This window comes from Sipha flava, unplaced genomic scaffold, assembly GCF_003268045.1.
Source record: "Sipha flava isolate LNK unplaced genomic scaffold, YSA_version1 369_pilon_pilon, whole genome shotgun sequence".
In the NCBI taxonomy this organism is placed as follows: domain Eukaryota; kingdom Metazoa; phylum Arthropoda; class Insecta; order Hemiptera; family Aphididae; genus Sipha; species Sipha flava.
Genome location: NW_020273075.1, coordinates 313,216 through 334,740, shown reverse-complemented (window position 1 = coordinate 334,740; position 21,525 = coordinate 313,216). Strand labels below are relative to the sequence as shown.

Genomic DNA, 21,525 nt, shown 5'->3' with positions numbered 1-21,525 from the left:
GCGCGCATTTTTAAATTTATTGCGAAAAAAAATATTTCCTAAACTCCATTTCAGTGTTTACATATATGGAATTTCACGGAGCGGTCTCTTGTTGTGCAGCAATTTAATTTAATGATAGCAATATAATTTGAATATTAGAAAAATAAACGTCCAGAGCATAATCAATATCATTTTAATCAATAATGAATTATTTGAATTTGTTGATTCCTGGGAACTGAAGTTTTTAAAATGGCTTTCTATAATATTACGAGATGTATTGGTATTATCAACCAAAATAATTTTATATTTTTAAAAGAAACGTACTTCTTCTATGCAGGGACAGCGCTAGGGTAGGAGATGTGGGACATTTATCCAGGGCTTCGCGTTTGACTCCAATAAAGACATTTAAAAGTAAATTTGTAATACAAAAAATGTAGCAAATAAATTGGCTTCAGAAATAGATATCCCGGCTATTTTTCGTATAAGAAAGAAAAAAAATGTTTAGTTATGAACATAACGATGAACCAATTTTAAATGAGGAAGATCGTTTTCATATTGATTATTTTCTAGTTGTTGTTAATCAATCAATATAATATATTAATAAACGTTTTGAATAGTTAGAATCATATTCGAATAACTTTGGATTTTTGTATCAAATAGGTAAAGTAAAAACTATGAAAGAGAATGAGCTACAAAAATATTGTAAAGATTTACATTTAGTATTATCCGATGGTGATCTAAATGATTTGGAAGGTCTTGACTTATATTCAGAACTACTTATTCTTCATATGATGATTGGTGACAATACAACTCCACTTAAAGCTTTTAGTATTTAAAAAAAAAAACGAATGATTCATTTCCTAACATAACTATTGCTTTAAGAATCATGTTAACGATACCAGTTATATCAGCTTGTGCCAAAAGAAGTTTTTTGAAGCTTAAATTAATCGAAACGTACTTGCGAAATAAATTAAACCAAGATAAAATTTCAGCCCTTGCACTTATATCTATTGAACAAGAAATATCTAACAACATTGAATAGCAAAATCTTTTAGAAACTTTTGCTTCAAAAAAATGAAGAAAATAATGTTTTTAGTAATATCCAATACTAAGAGGCCAAATATTAAGTATACTGTAACGCAATTTACAAATATAATATTCAAGTGTTCATAATATTATTTTTATTATTATTATTATTATTATTATTAAATCGACAAAAGTTTTTTAAGACTTCTTATTAATTTTTTTTATATAATCCCTCATATAATAAAGATTAAAATAATTTTAATATAGGGCCTCATAATAGTGTATTTTCCAAGGCCTCGCAAACCCTAGCGCCATCCCTGTTTTTATGGTACTTATTGGTGGAAGTTTATAAAAAAAATACAAGATCAAAATGATGGCTTAAATAAACCTATTAAATATAACGGAAAATAGGTGAGACTTCTAAGTCGAGTGAAACTCCACTATTGGGATTGATACAAGGATGGGTGAATGGTATTGCTTTATCTTTTAATTTTGAAAAATGTTTATTTGTGTGGTCCTTATTATGGACTCTCCTACGTATTGGAGAAGAAAAAAAAAATTTTTCGTGCAGGAGGCTCCCATTTTTTTAAGTATTATGAATGAATCATTTTTGGCAAATTCAGTTACGAGTATGGTATCGTATGGTGATTTACCTCCTTCCCGTGCCGCAAGAGGGATGAACAATTATCAAAGAGGGTAGTTTTATGATTTTTCCGATAAACTTAAAAACTATTAACCCTTTCGTAAAAAGTTGTAGAACATTTATTATAACATTAATTACTGTCTAAAAAAAAATATAATAAAATTTCTTGTAAATTTATTATTTTATTATTTTCGCAGGAAAATAACAAAATATAAATTATTTAATTTATGAGGTATAATTGATTTTATTACGGTTATTTTATTATATTTTTTAATTATTCGAGTACCATTAAAATGCCTTGCATAAATATATACCTACAATAAATTTATAAAATATACATTCAATTCATGGAAATTAAAAATTCATGGATTTTTTTGAGGATTCTGGATACGTTTTTCTGTATTCTTGAATTACCTAAAAAAAATAATAATTTTTTAAATTTTTTTATACTATAAAAAAAGTTTCATTTACTATACTAATTTGTAGTAAACATTGTTTTTTTCATTTATAGAGTAGTATGACTTATTAAGTATCTATAACAAAATAAATTAAATATATATTTCTATAACTAAAAATAATTTAATTAATACATTTTCATAGACAGCAATATTAAAGAATTCATAGTTATGTTTATAATATTTTAAATTAACCTTAACTAATTAATGTTCTTCATTAATTTCACGTTTTTTTTTTATACTTAAAAATTTAATTTTAATTATATTAATGTTCTAATAGTAAGTAAATCATGTATTTGATTCCATATGATCGAGTCCAAATTTATAACAACGAAGTTCCTGAAGTAATGCTACTATCTAAACCTATAATTATTCGTTAGGAGACGTTATTAGATGCAACGAACTATTATTATAAACATATACAAAGCATTCAAAAGGAACTTATAAAATTGAATGACTATTCTGTTTCTATATTTAAAGTAAAAAATATTTAGGATGATCAACAGTTAGACGCAAACTTGGTTTGTATTAAAGCAAACTTTGGAACTATATCTATATCAGTTGTTCCTAACCTCTTTTATTCTACGTCCTCTTTGTAGACATTCAAAAATCTCGCACCCCCTCTCCTATAAATTTAAAAAAATCGATCACCATTATTTTTGTACTAACAAATAAAATATACAATATTCGGAATTAATCAATAAAAATTGTATTTCATAATAACTGCTTGCGCTTCCCTAGCAATATGTACACGCCCTCCCCCCCAGCTTGGGAACCAATTATTTAAACTAACTTTAAAACCCTTTATTATAAATCCCCAACTGAGAGCGAAGAGCTATATATATATAGTGATACGAAAAATATAGTATGTGATTTTTTTGTGTTAAATCATCGTCATGATAAATAACCATATTTCATTAACTTTTCCACTTTACTAATCGCAAACTGATCAATAACAAGTAAATCATAATGTATCAATGTATCACGACATATTTTTCTCAAATGGTGTGATAAATAAATGTACAAACTAATTATTGTCGATTTGTCGGTTACCTGATGGTCGGAGGAATATTTATCACAAAGGTAAAAGTACCCATAAGTATTTCTGAAAAACCTTAGTGGTCGTTCGACGTGCCTAAAAGTCGATATGATTACACATGATAGCCCGAACTTATTATCATAGTTCATATTTAACAACTTACGGACACCTTAGATTTTGGTATTATAAAATCCGTGGCAACGGACGTCGTCGTACCAAAAGTGTCTGTTTGCTGCTGTGTACATATTCCTCCAATTTATAATAAATTATTTAAATCTTAAATTTTTAACTATAGAATAATTTGTAAATGCTTATTTAACAAAACCATGTGTCTATATATTATTTTACACTTTTTTATTGTTCAGTATGTTAATGCGCATATGAAGTACGATATTTTGGCACAGGTAAACAGATGATGCGCAAATGCTTTACAGCCGGGTTTGAGAACGGATCGGCTGTGGTCACGGAAATGCGAGATGCGCACAGTTCTCTCGACCGGTGGAAATGCGGGGTGCGCACAGTTCTCCCGACCGGTACGATGACGACGACACCACCACCGCCAACGCCGCCGAAGACCGGCCAGCACACAATACGCTCTTCCCCGTCGTGCCACGGCCATCCGCGGTGAGACACGAGTGGGGGCAAGCCACATAACCTCCCTCGTCTCACCCGTCCGACAACCGGTCGTCGCGTAATCTCCATGCCCGTGTAACTCGGTAGTATCGGTAACCGGTAACCACCACTGCTGCGGGACGGGCAACCGTCTGGTACGCCGCCACTCGTACTACACTCTCTTAACAATAATAGTAATAATAATAACAGTGTACGAGCGGCGAATGGAAGAAAAAGAAGTCGGGCCGCGTATACCATTACGAAACTCGTTATCTCCTACCGGGGCCGGAGACGCGACGTAGGAAAAAAAAAAACGTTGGACGGTAGCCGCCGTCGCGGTTGAATGGTATATTTTATAATAACACATCTATTCTAAGCCGAGACGTACCTGCGTGGGTATATATATATATATATATATATGTAATTCTTTTATATGTACATCGCTCGCGTCGTCATCACACACGATCGACGAACCGTATGGAATCGGAGACGAAATTGTTTTCTATTGTCTTCCTTTCAATTCATCCTCCGATAGCTTATAAGGATTTCGAATGGAAGTGTTCGACCCCGTCAACGGAAAATGGCCCTTAATTTACCGTCCTTCGATTTCGACGAAATGTCTGCACTGTTCGGCGCGAGGTTTTGGCGAATAGATCGGATATTAACAATGTCGTACATACTTACGTTTTAAAATTTTTTTTTTTCATTCCAAATACGACTTTGTAACGAAAATTCCGATAAATCGTTTACTTATCATTTTACACGTGTTCCACCCGTCAAACAGTCAAAAATTAAAACTGTAAAAGTATAATGTAAATAATCAAAAAAACAGTTTGGGGATGAATTCACGTTACCTAATGTTTTCAGTGCCGGCCCGATGGTATTCGGTGCAACGTTTTGTGGGGTCCCATATACATATTAATTTATTAATTATTTATATAAATCCATATCTATTTATTTTGTTTCATAACTAAATATGTACTATAATTATAAATCGAACCGTCATCGAAGATAAACAATTTTACGAGTAAAATACTGCATAGCTATGTATAATTTGTTAGTCATAATTTTTGTCGTTAACAACCCGTTTCTTGAGAAAACCACACGACCACCCGGGTGGCGATTTGCGTACGGGGACTATATTATTTTTATTTATAGACAAAGTAATATTCGTAATACATAATTTGTGGGGCCCAGTGCGATCGCATCGCTTGCCCCCCCTCCCCCGGACCGGCACTGAGTGTTGTATTCCATTGTTTTTTGTAAGCGTATGCGTTTAATAGCACATATTCGTTAATTATAGCATATTAAACAGCCTAAATAACGTACACGATAATGTTTTAGTGAACTCGAGATTGGGTCACCACCAAACAAACTTTAGGGATATTTTAGGGGAGTGAAGAGGCAATCGCCCTCTCCCTGAATCCATATTTAAGGAATTGATTACATGTGAGTTACATATTTAAAATTTTTTTAATGTGGATCATTTTATAACAAAATCAAATTACGCGTGGCTGTGAATTGGGCTTTTAGTCGGGTTCATACTTAGTGAAAAATCAAATAAAACACAAGCATAATTTTCAAAACACGGATAGGTGTTAAAAAAAAACTACAAAAAAGTCGATTCTAAGCGGATCCGGCATTAGTTTAAAAAAATTAAAAAAGATATTAAGGATTCACCCGATTTAAATATTACCAAAAATTTTACTTGTAAATTTTGAGCCTGAATTAAAGAAATAATTTGTGTCGCTCCCCCCTCTAGAAGTAAGTCTAAATATGCCCCTACACCACACCCTGATATAGGTCTGTTCATTTTTATTATTTCTTGGACCTTACCCGCATATATATAGGTACCTTATGTTGGTACCTTCGTATTATATTACATCGAGCAACGTTCTTTTGCATTTCGGTTGGATTTTGTTTCCCTTTTCACCACCGACGGATGACATCGTGCGTGTTTTACTATTATATCACGTTCAGGATTTAGTTTCGTTGCGATGCGTGTTGTAATTTATCGGACAACGTTTCGTATAAGCGCTCTGGGAATCTCGTTTTCGAATTATTTGCTCTCCCCTTCCCCACGTTTCACAAGTTTACACGTTTCGTGTAATTATCGAAAACGAATATTGTCTATACGTGCAGCTCGTCATTCCTCACATCGGGTCTCGTTTTTCTATTACGGTGAAAAATATATATATATACTTATAATAAATAACTCGTTTCGTTGCGCCCAATGTATATTTTATTTTTTATTTTTTCACAAAACCTCTGTCTCGATAATAATCGCTCAGCGTCTCCGCAGTTATTTTATTTATTTACGACCTTTTCATCGAAACGTTTACGTATACATTTCATCGGTAACCTGTACCAGCATACCGTACCGTACGTATTATATTTTTTCTCGTCTCGCAATTTATTTCATGCCGCCGCTCGTGTAACGTATGAAAACAATAAAATATTGTAGTACATCAGAAATGACTCACAGCAACTGCTCAACAATGAACTGTTCAGCTCTGTTTTTTCATTGTTTACTATCAATCGTCATTAAATTCACTATACCTAGAAAAGCTATATGGATTTATCTCTTAGATCATTTTATTCGATGAGCGTTCTTGAAAATGTAATTCATATTGCGTATATATTGTACACACGATTTGTCGTTGACGTGCTTGCATGTTTTATTTTTGATTTCGACTCGTTTTAACAAAAGTTGCGTGAAATTTCTGATAACAACGATAAATCAGTCAATGGCAGTGCCGAATTTAAATAAAAGTCACCCAGGGGCAAATATTTTACTGCCCCCCCCCCCAAAAAAAAAAACCATTAAATTAAAATATAACTTATATTCAATTACTCGGTCCCATACACAATCTGATAGATTACGGTTTTAAATTTTAAATCGTGTCCGCAGTTCAACAGCCAAACTAGGCTATATATTATATATTATATTCTACGCAGAATCAATCAAAATTATAAAATTAATAATATATTTTTATTTTATTTTTTCTCTTTTCCCTTTCTTTCTGTCTTCATATTCTTTTAATTGTTGAGACAAATGTATTTTTAATATATTTTTTATTTTAACATAAGTTTCTTAAATAAAAAAAAAAATAATAAAATTATTATATTTATTTATTATATTCGTTCAGTATTCTTTTTCCTCATTAACTTAAGTATATCTGAACTCAGAATGTGAGTGAACATATTTTATTTTATGTAAGCATTTAAAAAAACAGTGCTGTAAAAATATGAAATTTTTATCCACCCCGTTGCTCGTAATAACGATATTAACTCGTTAAATAAGCGTATTTTATGCATAATTTAAGAACCGGTTTGGTTTAAAAAATTAACAAATCACGAACATCGAATATATTACTATAGAAACGCAGTTGGTACATAGTATGAATTTAGAGTTACTGTTAGTTTTTTTTTTTAATTTTGTTTCACCATAATCATCAACATTCAACGGTCGTACAGGTATATTTATTTACCATAATTAATATACGAGTACGAAAGTAATAAAATAATACGATCATATGCGGTGAATAAAGTTCCACACTGAAAATGCGTATTGTTTTCTGACCCACTGGAATAGAATTAAGTACGTGAAAAAAGTAGCGGAATAACGATCAATTTGTAAAAATAAATATACTGATTTTCTGCTTTAACGCCACCGCTGCAGTTTTTATTTTCTCGCCGATTTACGACGTTGCCCGCGCAATATATAGGGTTTATTATGGCTTATGTATAATGTATATTATTGGGTATAGTATACGGTTTTAATTAGTTTCCAACGATCTTCGTGCGCCCGTGCACATTGTTCGCAATATATAATAACATGTAATGTTTATTTTTCTTTGCCCACGAAATGTGAAATATGACGTGAGAAATGTAAACAATATTTATTGTTCTCTTTGGTTTCTCGGGCGTACGCCAAGTGAAACGTTTTTAATCCTTTCAAAGTGTCTGGTGGCGTGTACCTGCGACAAAACGTTTGTGTGTATACATTTACGGAGCCGAAATTTAAAATAATATCACATATTATTATACATTATAATAGATATTATCCTAAGTAATAGGATAAGTATGGAGCGAAGTGTTTTCGAGCGAAACGTGTGTTGTTGTTTTATACTTCTGTTTTCTACTACAACCAAGCCGTCGATGCAAATGTCATGTAAACAAAGATTTTTGTTTTCTACATCACCTATATCGCCACGTGTAGGGACAATGCATATGAATGTTTACACTAACATTTACGCCTCATATATATATATATATATAATAAAATATCAGGGTAAACATTTTTAATTTTTTTTTTTTTTTGCACTCGTTAAAACGTTAGAAATAGACACGTTTTGAGTTAACAATACGCCGAGATTCGTTAGACCGTCGCCGCGAATCAAGAGAAATTGTATTTTATTCGACACATGTTCATGTACGGACTCGGCTTTACGTACACATTGCACACATACTTCTTCGGTGAACAATAGAATCGTCGTACTTCATTTGATGCGCACGTGATGAACACACGTACACCACTCCATATAATTTTCGTTATAATTTCTATAGTATACCTACATAAAACGTCGAACTACTGTTTATCGTGTTTTATCCCTGACGCTGGTCATTCGGAAATAAATATTAAATTAGTAACACGTACGCACTAATGTCCATAGGCGAAACTAGACACTTTTTTTTAGGTCAAGCCAAATGAAAAATATAAAAAGTATTATTACGTAAAATTAACTATTATTTCTTATAATATAATTACAAAAATAAACGTCAAATGTCTAAATTAAACAATAACTAATAAAACCAATTATTCGAATACATAGAATAGACTTATTGTGTTCTATTATAATCCTTATTTGTGCCAATTGTACCTATATACTTTATTATATCATAGTATTATATGAAACGTACAAATGTATACGTTTACGTGTATAAATATATTATTTATAATGCCTAAATAATTATTAAAATATATAATAAATACATATTTTTAGTTAGTATTAGGTCAGGCCATGGCCTAACTGGCCTGACCCGTAGTTTTTCCTATGCTAATATCATTGCTAAGGCCTAGTTTATATGCACTCACATATTTTTTCTAAATTGCTTTACTACAATTTAAGTGCGTAGAGTATATATGTTAACAATGTACACTTTTTTTTTCAGAACTTTTAGTAATAACTCTGATAGTTCAACAATTAAAATATTAAATTTGTTAATACAGCTAATAAATAAATACAATAAGTTAAAGGTAAACTAAATTACCATAATGGTATGATGATAAAAACGACAGTTAATATCAGATATAAATATCAAATGTCATTATTGTTGATAACAAAAATAATTGGGGAAAGTTAATATCATAATTATTTGTTTATTGTAATGGCAGAAAGAAATGAGTTTATAATAGAAGTTAAATCAGATAGAAATTTTGAAAGAGCTAAATTTAAATCTGAATTTCGTGGATTACTGTTCGGTTCTGTGGAGTAACAGATATATATGACGGGTTTGTTTGAGAAGAGTCGTTGGGTAGGAACTCGAAGATAACATTTTTAGAGTAAGAAGTATTGTTGTGGGAGTTTGAAGACTTGAATTTGTGACGATTCAGAATGGATTGGTAACGATGTACATTGATATGTTACTTGATGAATTTGAATGTGAAAGACAAGAAAATATACCTGGAATACTATTCATTACTTATGTGAACCTCCTTGGATCCAGAACATTTCCAGAAAAAGCTTTAGATTTGTGTTTATCTAGTAACAGTTATTAGGCGCAAAAGATTGAACTGCGCCTGGAACAATTGCTAAGTAGTCAAAATATAATCTAATTAGTGGAAACATCCAACATTGATTTTTCGGAAATTCAATAATATTTGCAATTGTTGAAATATAATGCGGTTGCAAACATTTTAAATAGAAAACCGGTGGTATGTAATGCATACAAATAACCTATAACGCCAATGCATGAAAACACGTGGACGAAAAAAACAACAACGCCGATAACGAAGATCAACATAAAGAAAAACACGACGACGAAGACTGCAGATAGCAGACCGGATTGGGTGAATTATTATATTGTCATTCGCGTGAATAATTGTGTGCGCTCGAAGACGATGCACATGAAATAATTTATTGCACACACACACACACACACACACACATACTCGTATATATATATGTACTATAACTATCCGTAATTTTCTTGGTGTAATTGTCCTGAGCGTACGTCTTGAAAAGTAAAAATATTTAAAAAAAAAACACCGTACAGCACTCACATACACGAAACAATCGCACTCGAACCGCCCCTCAACACAACACCCCCTCCATCGTTCGACTTGTGAGAAACCTGCGCGAGAGAACAATATAACAATCACGACCCGGTGAAATTTCCCACGCACGAATTTAATGACCGTTTACGACGTTTACGAGGCATGATATTATATTATTATTCTGTGTACATATTATAACTGCGTTTAACCTGCAGACGATCGTCTCCGCCGTCGTAGACGATATTATGTACAGTAAAAGTTCTTATTTCAGTACACATACGATATTATATACGAATATTTCTGAGCGTGAACAATACTGCGGGTACTGGACGTAACAATGTTCAAGAGCAATTGCATGGCGAACTATGCCTACGCCAGGGGCACGAATTGCAAAGGGGCGCAAAACTGTCCAAAAGTCGTATATCTATCCTACAGTTAAATCGACATTTTTCCATTATACTTTTTGAAATACGTAGATTTTATCTATTTGTACACACTGCGTGTGAATTTAATGATGAAATTATGAAAATAGGGCATTTAAATAAAACATTTCATATGAAGAAATTGTCGATGAATTTGCCAGTCATAAAGCGAGAAAAGCAAATTTTCAAAGTTTGAAATTAACAGTGTAATAATAACTTATATAAGTTATAATAGTTATAATAGTTATTATAGTTTACTTTTATAAGTATAAAATGTATACTTAAATATATTAGTAAAATTAAAGGTAAAAAAAAATATCATGACATTGAATTTTAGTTTGTTAGAAAGGAAACGTTATCTAAATTTTCCAGGGACGCTAGCGAGTCTTCCTACGCCACTGTTCAGGAGGTATACGTGTGTAGAGCGTTTGCCGGGTGACCTCATATATTTTATGTGTCTATATTTTATTCGACGGAAAATTTTGTATCCGAACGAGATCGATCGTTAAATCCTTGCCGCGGTTACCTTGAGTTTGGGGCTCTCTTGACTGCCAAAGATTGTGTTAAAAATGGAATCGTTTCGTCCGCGGGCCAGCACGTGAAGTTTAATATATTTGCGTGTATGCGTTCCGATCGTATTATATAAATAATCGGAACGCGAACGAATTGTTTTCCAAAATAATAACACGGTGTATAAAACACCTTATTAACAACGAAACGCAGCATGTCTAGCTACACGAGAGGGTTTTTATTCCGTGTACGTATACAGGCTTATTCAAATAATCACTTGTTGCTGTATCGGTTGTTCTAATGCGCGCACATGATAGTGATCAGAATCAAGATGAATATGATAATAAACCATAAATATTTTTAAAAAGCGGCTGGCTCGAGACAGGAAATATCATTTTGCCAACCAAAATATAATAGACACACAAGTTTTGTTTGGAAAACGGTAGGTAGGTCTCCCACACGGACGCACGAATTTCAGTACTGCACCTAACTGCACCTGTTGCAGCAGGCTGCAACGTCACATCTGTCCAGAGGATATTGGCGACGACAAAACCCTCACTCTCGTCGACAGCCAACGCTGAACAAGGTTATCATTTGTGTAATAAAACGAATTGCCTTATTTCGTTTATTATACATTTAGATTACTGTCGATGTATACATAATTTTTTTAGCAGACACGTGCGCTGCCGAGATATGAACGAGATCAAGGATTGGCTATTGTTTATTAATATACGACATAATATTATGGCTATATATACGCACTATTATATCGAGAGCACAATGCACATGAGTTTATAAGTAAAAACAGGCGTTTACGTCCGTATACTACCGACGACATATTATAATATTTAAAATATACTATATATTAAAACGTATTATATTATTACGTATGTGTGTGTGTGTGTATATATATATTACCATTCCTCGTTGTGACAAGGTTTTCGAAATTCGATACCGAAAACAAAAAAAAAACAAATTTCATCCATTAACTACACGTTTTCCGCGTCCAAATAAAAAATGAATAAAGAAAATTATGTTTTTTGTAATATTATGTTTTATGCATTAAAACGTGTTTAAATTCGCCTTCCTAATGTTGTATATTTACAATTTAAAATATTCGAAAAAACGCTTCACCGTACCTATAAGTTATATATTACATACTGCAGGCTGTACATAAATAATATGCATAACTAAGCACCTACTGACGTTAAGTAAACATCTACTTTATTAGACGTTATATTACGGTGAACAATTCATACTCGAAGTTTTGATAAATTGGACTACGGTACGTATTTTTTATTTTTTTTTATTATCAAATGTATGTATGATTCTCATAGTGTATACGCTTTCTGCCCCCTAATTGAAAATATTAAAATTTAATTAATTTATTGATTTATAAAACCGGTAATCTTGCTTCATCCGTATAGTACCGTGACTCGCACACTGGATTCGCGTAGAAGCTGCAGCGCGAGTCAATCCGTGTGCGAATATTCTACTCTGAATTCAATAATTTAAATCAAATTCTCTAGGTACTCTATCTGCTATTTATTTATTTATACATTTGTACATGGGTAATCGTCGTATTATTGCGTAACCACGTCTTATTCCTTTTATCAGTCATTGATACCACACAACATACATTCCTGCGATACGTACGACACCCATGATTTTTAAAATAATTATCATCCTCGAATCGATCCCCCGCAAGTGATCCACTTCATTAGGTTCAATTTATACGTGTTTTGTTCACCGGAGACACTGAAGATTTCGGCGTAAACCGTTTCGACAGACATTTATAGGTCGTTTACCTATTTGACCCGTCACGGTTTTAATATAATATATACATGAAGCAGCTCTCGAATAATATTGTCACGATCGAAAAAAACGTATTTGCATCGTGCGTATACAATTTAATAATATCGTATCAATAAACCTCACCGCCGCTCTCCAATATTATGAACAAGTCATATTTCACATCATCCGAACAACTAATAACGGTCATTTGGTCTCGGCGCGTGCTGTACACATCGCATAATAATGGTTCGTATGAATACATTTCGTCGAATACGACGTAGTATTGTTCCAAAATCTGACTTAAGTTGGCCCGTTCGTAAGAAAATCGCCCATATTTTTTTCGGTTGATCGAGAATCAAAAGAATTTTTCGGGAACGTAACGATGTGCACTCGTATATCACGGGATTCGCTTTAAAACGCAGGAAGCTGATCTCTGCGGTTTTGCGGATCCTGCTGTCGTTTGTTTACCCGAGTTTACCCGGGTGCAGGTTTATAACTTGTTAGTCGTCGTTCGCAGAGCACATGATAATTATTGATAAACCGACCGAAAAACCTCAACGAGTCTCCCGCACCTTATGCGTTAGTAGCAACTCGGGAAGCAGCGATTTTTGACGGGAAATCGGTGACCGGACATTCGAAAGACGACGACGCGGTAGATTGAGAACCCGTGACCGCCCGGCGACAGGTAATAATAATAATAAGTAATAAGTAATACTTCGTCGGGCGACTGCTAGCGCTGACGGGCCGGTGGCCGTGGCCGACCGTCGGTCTCTTGGTGGCACGGAGACAACACGCCGAGCGTGGAATGTCGGGTCGGAGAGAAAGAACGTACGAGTGGGAACGGGAGAGAGGAAAAAAAAAAAGTAAAAATAAAATTATGGAGAAAAAGAGACGTGCAGCACCACAACCGGTTTTTTTCCCTTCGGTGGGCAATGTCGCCGCCGCCGGGAGTCGTTAACAAAAGAGTTTTGCGGCGAGTAGTGGCGAGGAGTGGCGTGTGTAACGCGTACGGGTAGCAACCAGCAGCGGCAACGGGCAACAGCAGTGACACGGCGTTTTGCGCATGCGCCGCTCGACACCATTGACCCGGCGCGCGCGGCCCCTCGCCCCCACCGCGGTCGGACCGTCGCTCGCACCCGCACGCACAAGGTGCGGACGCCCCACCGCCCGAGCGCGGCCGACGCGGCGATCATTCCACGAGAAACGACCGATCACCGTCGACGTGCGCGCGTCTTCCGTCGCGATTTGTGTTTCCATTCTCACCTCCCGGCCTTCTCCGCCGTGCGCGTGTTCGAGTTTAACGACACGGCGCGTCAGTCAACGTCGTTCGTACTCTTCTCGCTTTTCAAAAATCCACGGGCCACACCACCGGTACCGTCGTGCGTGCGTACCCGTCCGCTCCAGATGACGCGTGCTGCCGTTGCCGTGTGTACGTGACAATACGCAAACAGTGTTTCCGAAAAACGGATAACGAAAATACACATTGTATTACAATCGATAAAACCCCCGTGGTTTTGTGTTCGCCGGTCCGGTCGTCCGCTACATAACTGATCCGTGTCCGTTCGTGCGTGGTGACGCGTGTGTGCGCACGCGTAACCCGTCTCTACTCCGGCCGCCGCCATGTTCGACGTTTTCGGTTCCGTCAAGGGACTGCTGAAGATCGACAGCGTATGCATCGACAACAATATCTTCCGGCTGCACTACAAGGCTACCGTCATCATCTTGGTCGCCTTCTCGCTGTTGGTCACGTCCCGTCAGTACATCGGCGACCCGATCGATTGCATCGTCGACGATGTGCCGCTCAACATCATGGACACGTACTGTTGGATCTACTCGACGTTTACGCTGCCCAACCACGTCAACGGCCGCGTCGGCAAGGACGTGGTCCAGCCCGGCGTCCGGTCCCACGTGGACGGTGAGGACGAAGTCAAGTACCACAAGTACTACCAATGGGTGTGCTTCGTGCTCTTCTTCCAAGCCATGTTCTTCTACCTGCCCAGGTACATGTGGAAGACGTGGGAGGGCGGCCGCATCAAAATGCTCGTGCTCGATCTGAACTGCCCGATCATCAGCGAGGAGTGCAAGACTGACCGTAAGAAGCTGCTCATCGACTACTTTGCCACCAACCTGCACACGCAAAACTTCTACGCTATTAGGTTCTTCCTGTGTGAGTTCCTCAACTTTGTTAACGTCATAGCTCAAATATTTTTCATGGACTACTTCCTCGACGGTGAGTTTAGTACTTACGGCTCAGACGTTCTCAAGTTCACTGAAATGGAACCCGAAGACAGAGACGACCCTATGGCTCGGGTGTTCCCCAAAGTCACCAAGTGTACATTCCATAAATATGGTCCATCCGGTTCGATCCAGAAATTAGATGGTCTATGTGTGTTGCCGCTCAATATTGTCAATGAAAAAATCTACGTTTTCTTGTGGTTCTGGTTCTTGTTTGTTGCCGTGCTCAGTGGTCTTAATCTGGTGTACCGTACTGCTGTTGTGGTCATGCCTAAATTTCGTTTGCTGTTGTTGAGAGCAAGATCTCGTTTAGCTCCACAAGACGAAGTAGAAACTATTACTAAGAAGTGCCAGATCGGTGATTGGTTTGTTTTGTACCAATTGGGTAAGAACATTGACCCCTTGATTTTCAAGGAGCTTGTATCAGACTTGGCCAAGAAATTGGACGGTAAGGAGAGTGTATAAATGTGACTTGATAAATTACAATCGTGTATTTAATTACTAAATTAAACAAAAAAATTGTTAGCTTAGGGAAACACGGTTCAGAGAACGGATAAGCAATAATTTAGACAATTTGTTTTTTTTTCAATAACATTTTATACTATCCCATGTTTCCGCATGGCGTAAATTAAATACTATATTTTTTAAAATTAGTTTCTGATTGCTTTTATCGGAGAACACAGGGGTTGTGCAGTTAAGGGTATTGTATTCATGATTAACCTTCTAGGTTTTTATTATATTATCGACAATTTTTTGAAACAGTTATCTTTAAATATATGTTTATAAATTGTACTGTTTGCCCAACTGAAAATAAAAATTGTTGGTCTCATTTCATTATATGTAAAGTGTAATCAATATTGCTGCTGTGTTTCAACTCTGAATTAGGTAATGAAACTTTTGATAATTTACCTTTATACATATTTTAAGATTATTTTAACATGTTTATAATTGAACATTTATTATGTTAATCAAAAAATAATACCTTTATTTTCATATTCCAATCATTCTAAACATTAATAGCTGATCTAAATTAAAATATAAACAATATAAACTTTATGTTAATTATTTATCTCTAATTACTTAAATTGTAAGTAGGTATGTTAATTATCTTAATGGTTTACTCATTATTGCATGTATTTATTGAAATGCTCTATATTATTTTAAGATTATCATTGTCAAATTGTCTACAGATACAGTACTAGTGTCACTGTATAAAGTTTCATAGCAGTTAATACTGTTCTGGTATTTTTAATTATCTATACATTAAAGTGTTTTCTGAGTCTTCCATTTTGAGCAATCTATGTGTTCACAAGTTTTTATTTATTTATTATTAATAATATACTATAACTTTAATTTTTTTATTTATTTTTTTTCCATTAACATTCCACATTATATTAACATTCATTTGTTCACCAGGAAATTAAATATATTTTTATAATTTATACAATCAACCGAATTTCGCACAAACATTGTACAAAATTGTCTTATTCTTTCGTATAAAATGTGTAAATATAAGTAAAATGTTGGGCCTCATGAATGTCATTTATAATTCACTTCTATAAAGATAATCATGAAACATATATGTGATGCTAATTAGCTGTAATAATTATTTTAGATTTAGTTTTAATACTGATTTTTTTTTTTTTTTAGTTATTAAGTTCTTATACATTTATATTATTATCTATATTATTTAAATATGTATGTGAACAATGAAATTCCATAAGTGCCTTTTTTGTACTACATAATATATAGTAATTTTAATGATGTGCATATCTTGACGAATTATCTTGTATGCCAAAATTAATTATTCAACATTCCATATTGATTTTTAACTGTATAATGGCCACTTGGTGTTTATAATACTCCAAGTGTGTTATAAATGCGCACACATCTGATGTCAATCAAGTCCAAATTGACTGCCAATATAAGACTATTAGATACTGTTTTATTCAAGACAATAAAAAAAAGACATTTTATAAATAATATAAGTGTTGTTTATTTCTTTTATTCGTACCGCAATTCAGTTCACTAATCATTCAACCTGCTACCAAAAAAACTACAAATTACTATTAAAGGTATTTATTTTTCTAAAGGTGTGAATAACTTAAACATATCATGTATGGATACTTAACATCAGAAAATATACATATTTGCATTTTTCTAACCTTCAAACGAAATTGTGGGTCCATAAATAATTATTGAAAATGCTTTATAAATTATTTGTGCACCTGCATGGCTGGTATACTTAAAACTTAAACTTTATGTTACGACTGAGTATTTATTCCTTTGGTGTTATTGGTTTATGGTTTTAATTTCGTAGTTATAATCGACTACTCTGTGCGAAGAGAGTTATTTAAAAATCTAAATCAATAACTAACTTTATTGTGAGATTTTTATGTTGTGCACTATAGGTGAATAATGCGGTTTATCAGACCATTCAGTAAATAGAACAGTTTTTGATCTGTAGACATGACTATTGTTATCAGTGAAGATGAGAAGAAACCACACATTTCTATTTCAACAGAATAGTTTTTTTTCTTTGTGAAATCATTAACATTCAATAAATATGCCAACATTGTTGAAAATAATTTGTTCATTGTAAGGAAAATAATAAAACTTGTGTATTATAAAAGTTAATATAATATTATATTATATTAAAGTCTATATATTTCAATACTTATTTATCGATTAAAAATATTATAAATTTAATCTAAAAAGCTCCTGTTTCATTATTATACATTGTTATGTAAAGAATATAGTATAATAATTTTATTTTCCAATTACCATATTGACCATATGAATTAATAATTATAATAATCTGACTTTAACCTATTTCTATTTCTCAATGTTATTTATTAGTTATTCTGTAATCTACGATGTTGTTTAGTCACAGACAAGTGTTTAATAACGAAATCTAATTGCTACCATCTTATATAGATGATATTCCCCAGTAAATAGTTATAATAATATGCAACTTTATGAACAGTCTATAAATGTGCGATTTCCATTAGAGTATTATTGAAATAAAGATTTTAGATGTGGAATACCCGGAAGAATAATAATGTTTAAGTTGATCGTTCAAATGAAAATATATTGTTAAATGTAGATAAAGGGACGCGTTATGAATTATTTTTATGACCTCGAAAAATGCATATTTATTGCGTCATAGCTTTCAACGCAAGGATACGGTAAATTGTGTGATTAAAGTGGACATCAGCGACCGTCCAAACGCATTTTTACGTTTCGTTCGACGCAGATATAATTTTTCTTTCCAAATAGAGAGTTCAAAACCACTCGTCGGAAGGAAATGGAAAGCGCGGATTCCAAATGTAAGTATTCTTTTCGGTGATCCGCATTATTAGAAATTATGTTGCAATTTATTCCCAAAATCATGTGGTTTTTATTGCCAACGGAAATGATAATATAGCATAATCAAATAGTATTCTCTAACGTCTCCGCTTATGTTAAAAACAATAATGCTGGTGAACTCGGATATTAAAATTATTGATAAGCTAGGCATTTTCAATAATGTGTACAGTTTCATTCATCGGTTGTGAGAAGCAAAAAAAAAAATTATGATTTATCACATTTAGGACGGATCAAGAGGAGGAGGTACTACACACGACGACGAACAGTCTGTTTAAGAATATATTCAAATAATAATTGTATATTTGATTACGTGATGTTTATTAAACTGTTAATTATTATTATACACTGGATAAATTATTGTTAGCAAAATAAAACCTACGTACTTATTGCCTATTACTGCTAGGTGGAGTTGTATTTACTAAAATAATAGAACCTAATAATTTCAATCTATTTTTCTCCTTGTTTTAGAAAACTGATGATTCTCTACATTTTTCCAAGGAGACCGCAACCGTTTTATAGAAACATTTTGGAAATGAATCGATTTGTTTTCAACGTTTTAACCTTAAGTAGTCCAGTTTACTATCTATTATAGTTTATTTCAGTTTAATATATCACATTTATCCACGACTTGTAAATGCGTTCAAGTCGATTGGCATGTATAATTTATACAGAATCAAACTAAATATTTTGGTGAAGCTCAATCGACAATTTAAAACTCACTCTTTACTAATATCTAGCCTATAGACTTAATAATAATTTAAACTAATTTTTTTGTTTTTCAACACACTCCCAATAAACATTAAGTCATTAGATCGGCGCCACTAAGGTAATCGAAACGTATTGAACGCGTGGAAAAAAAATTATTCTCGTTGAGTAACTATTCGTGATCGGAAAAAAATTGGTTGTCACGTTGCACATGTCCGTTTAAATGAACTTGTGATGCGTATTACAGGGGTAGTTTCCAATGTATATGAAAAAAAGCCGTTTTTGTTTATGTACTCCACAATACATATCTGTTTGGTGTTTCGCATCTGGAAAAGATAAGTTTAAAATGGCGGACGTTGATAACAACACGTCGCTGTAGGAGGCGTTCTTCGACATTTTCTGCAGCTCGTTATCAGCAACCTAACATCGTAGTACTCTATTAGAATAACCGAGTGAACGTGATGGTGTTTGATAACATTTTTCTATCCGAGAACGTGTGAACAAAATCGCTAACGACTATCGCGGTAACGGTTTGTGTTTTAAGTTCTCCATGTTAATACATTCAAATGTAAGCGATGAATTAACATCGTTTCATCCAACTTATACGATCAGTATAGATATTTAGCAAACTATTTTCTATCTTAAATAGGTAAATATCGTGTTACGCAAGCCGGTAGAACTAATCAAGTAAGTAACCGTTGATAACAATAAGCATACATGAATCGCATAGACATATATCACGGGGGTGCTAAATGTTTATTGGTTGAGTCGCCGGACGCAAAATTTTGATTGCCGATTTTTGCTCGACCTATTCATCCCTTTATCTTGATTTCTCGTCAAAGACCGCGATTGTTTTTCTTCGTAAAGATTAATATTTAAAAATCGATGGTGAAAGCATTTTAGTAATCGTTGTTAAGACTTTTCCAAGTATTGGTATTAACCTAACCGCGGTACAGCAGGCACTCGCCCACGACCACTGCAGCCCGGAAGTGGTAACAGTACTGTGCCGCAGGTTATTTGTGCGTTGTTCAAACCGTTACCGTTGTGTTAATGAGTATTATTTTCGAGATAGTAGTAAGTTACAGCAGAAAGCCAGTTAACAACAGCCGGCCGATGTCTTAGTGCACATTATACTATTATACAGCCTTGCGGTGGATCTGCGTGCGTTGTTCGTATTATTATCATTCAACAAGTAAGTTCTCGGTACCTATAGTTTGTTCGCGGCTCTAACCGTTGTGTTTTTCCGAAAGGGAAAACGTCAGCGGAAAACTGTTTCATTGTCGCCACACTCACGGCCAACGTATACACAACATGCGCGCGATGTACAAAAGCTTACATTGTGTTTGATCCTGGAACTCAGTGGTTCGCTGTTAAATACATATATTACATAGGTACTTTTCATTGTATTATTATTATAATTAATTATAGAACAAGTTGGTGCAGTGTTCTGGTCAGCCCAGCTGCACACCGTATACCTGATTGTACCATTGTACCTATATATATTGTAGCTATCGTAATAATATTATGTGTGAATACGGTTTTTGTTATTGTCTCCGTGCTCGTCGTAGGTCCTCGTACGTCCGTACTGGCGACAAGGCCTCGTCCGAGAGATCGACCTCAAAATTCGTTCCGGTAAATCCGTTGGATGCGCGCACGCACACATACGCCAGCGTGCACGTCGATGTAAATCACTGTGGGTACTATTATTTACTTATCTTATCGGTGTAGGCGTAATAATACGTGTTTATAGTATACGGTGTGTCATGTGCGAATCAAACGTTCTCAACGTCTCGGCGAACGCGGTGTACGCGTATCACTACAGCCGTCCATCTGACACATTTCTTGCGGGACAATATATGCATGCACAATGTAGGTCGTTCGCTCGTTTTTGCGCATATCGTGTGATTCATACGCGACAAGTCGGCCCTGTGTAAGATGGCTCTTAACGAACGACCCGAATCGAATTATTCGTTTTACAAATCCGAGGGATAGGGATCGGTGCATAGGAGAACAATACTTACAAACAGTAGATACTATGTTAATCAGCTATTATGGGTTTAAATAGATTATAGGATAATACAGCGGTTACCAACCTGAAGTAAGTGAAAAAGAATTAGGTAATGGCGAAAAATATTGCATTTGTTTTATATAAAACGATTCGTTTCGGAAGTATGCAATATATGTTATTAAAAATGAAATGGAGTATAGAATGCAGATTACAGGCGCGTATACAAATATTTTGGAGGGGGTTTTTTACATTTTCATACTTATATAATCTATAAAAACTTATTTTATAATTTTCTTGAATTTCGGAGTGGAGAGTGGATTCATCCTTCAAAACCCTCCCTTTAGTACGCGTCTGATAGATTATAGAATATTACATAATATGTATAGAAATATTTTGAAAGCAGCTCCAGATTTAAGATTATTTCATGCATTATTTGATATTAATTAAA

At 34.3% G+C, this 21,525-nt stretch overlaps 1 protein-coding gene across 1 annotated transcript; it reads left to right on the top strand.

Moving 5' to 3' along the window:
- Positions 1-13,940: 13,940 nt before the first annotated feature.
- Positions 13,941-16,980, top strand: LOC112687848 (innexin inx2-like). The gene has a single exon (XM_025560797.1). The coding sequence runs from the start codon at positions 14,381-14,383 to the stop codon at positions 15,458-15,460; it is 1,080 nt and encodes a 359-aa protein (XP_025416582.1). The 5' UTR covers positions 13,941-14,380; the 3' UTR covers positions 15,461-16,980.
- The last annotated feature ends 4,545 nt before the right edge of the window (positions 16,981-21,525 follow it).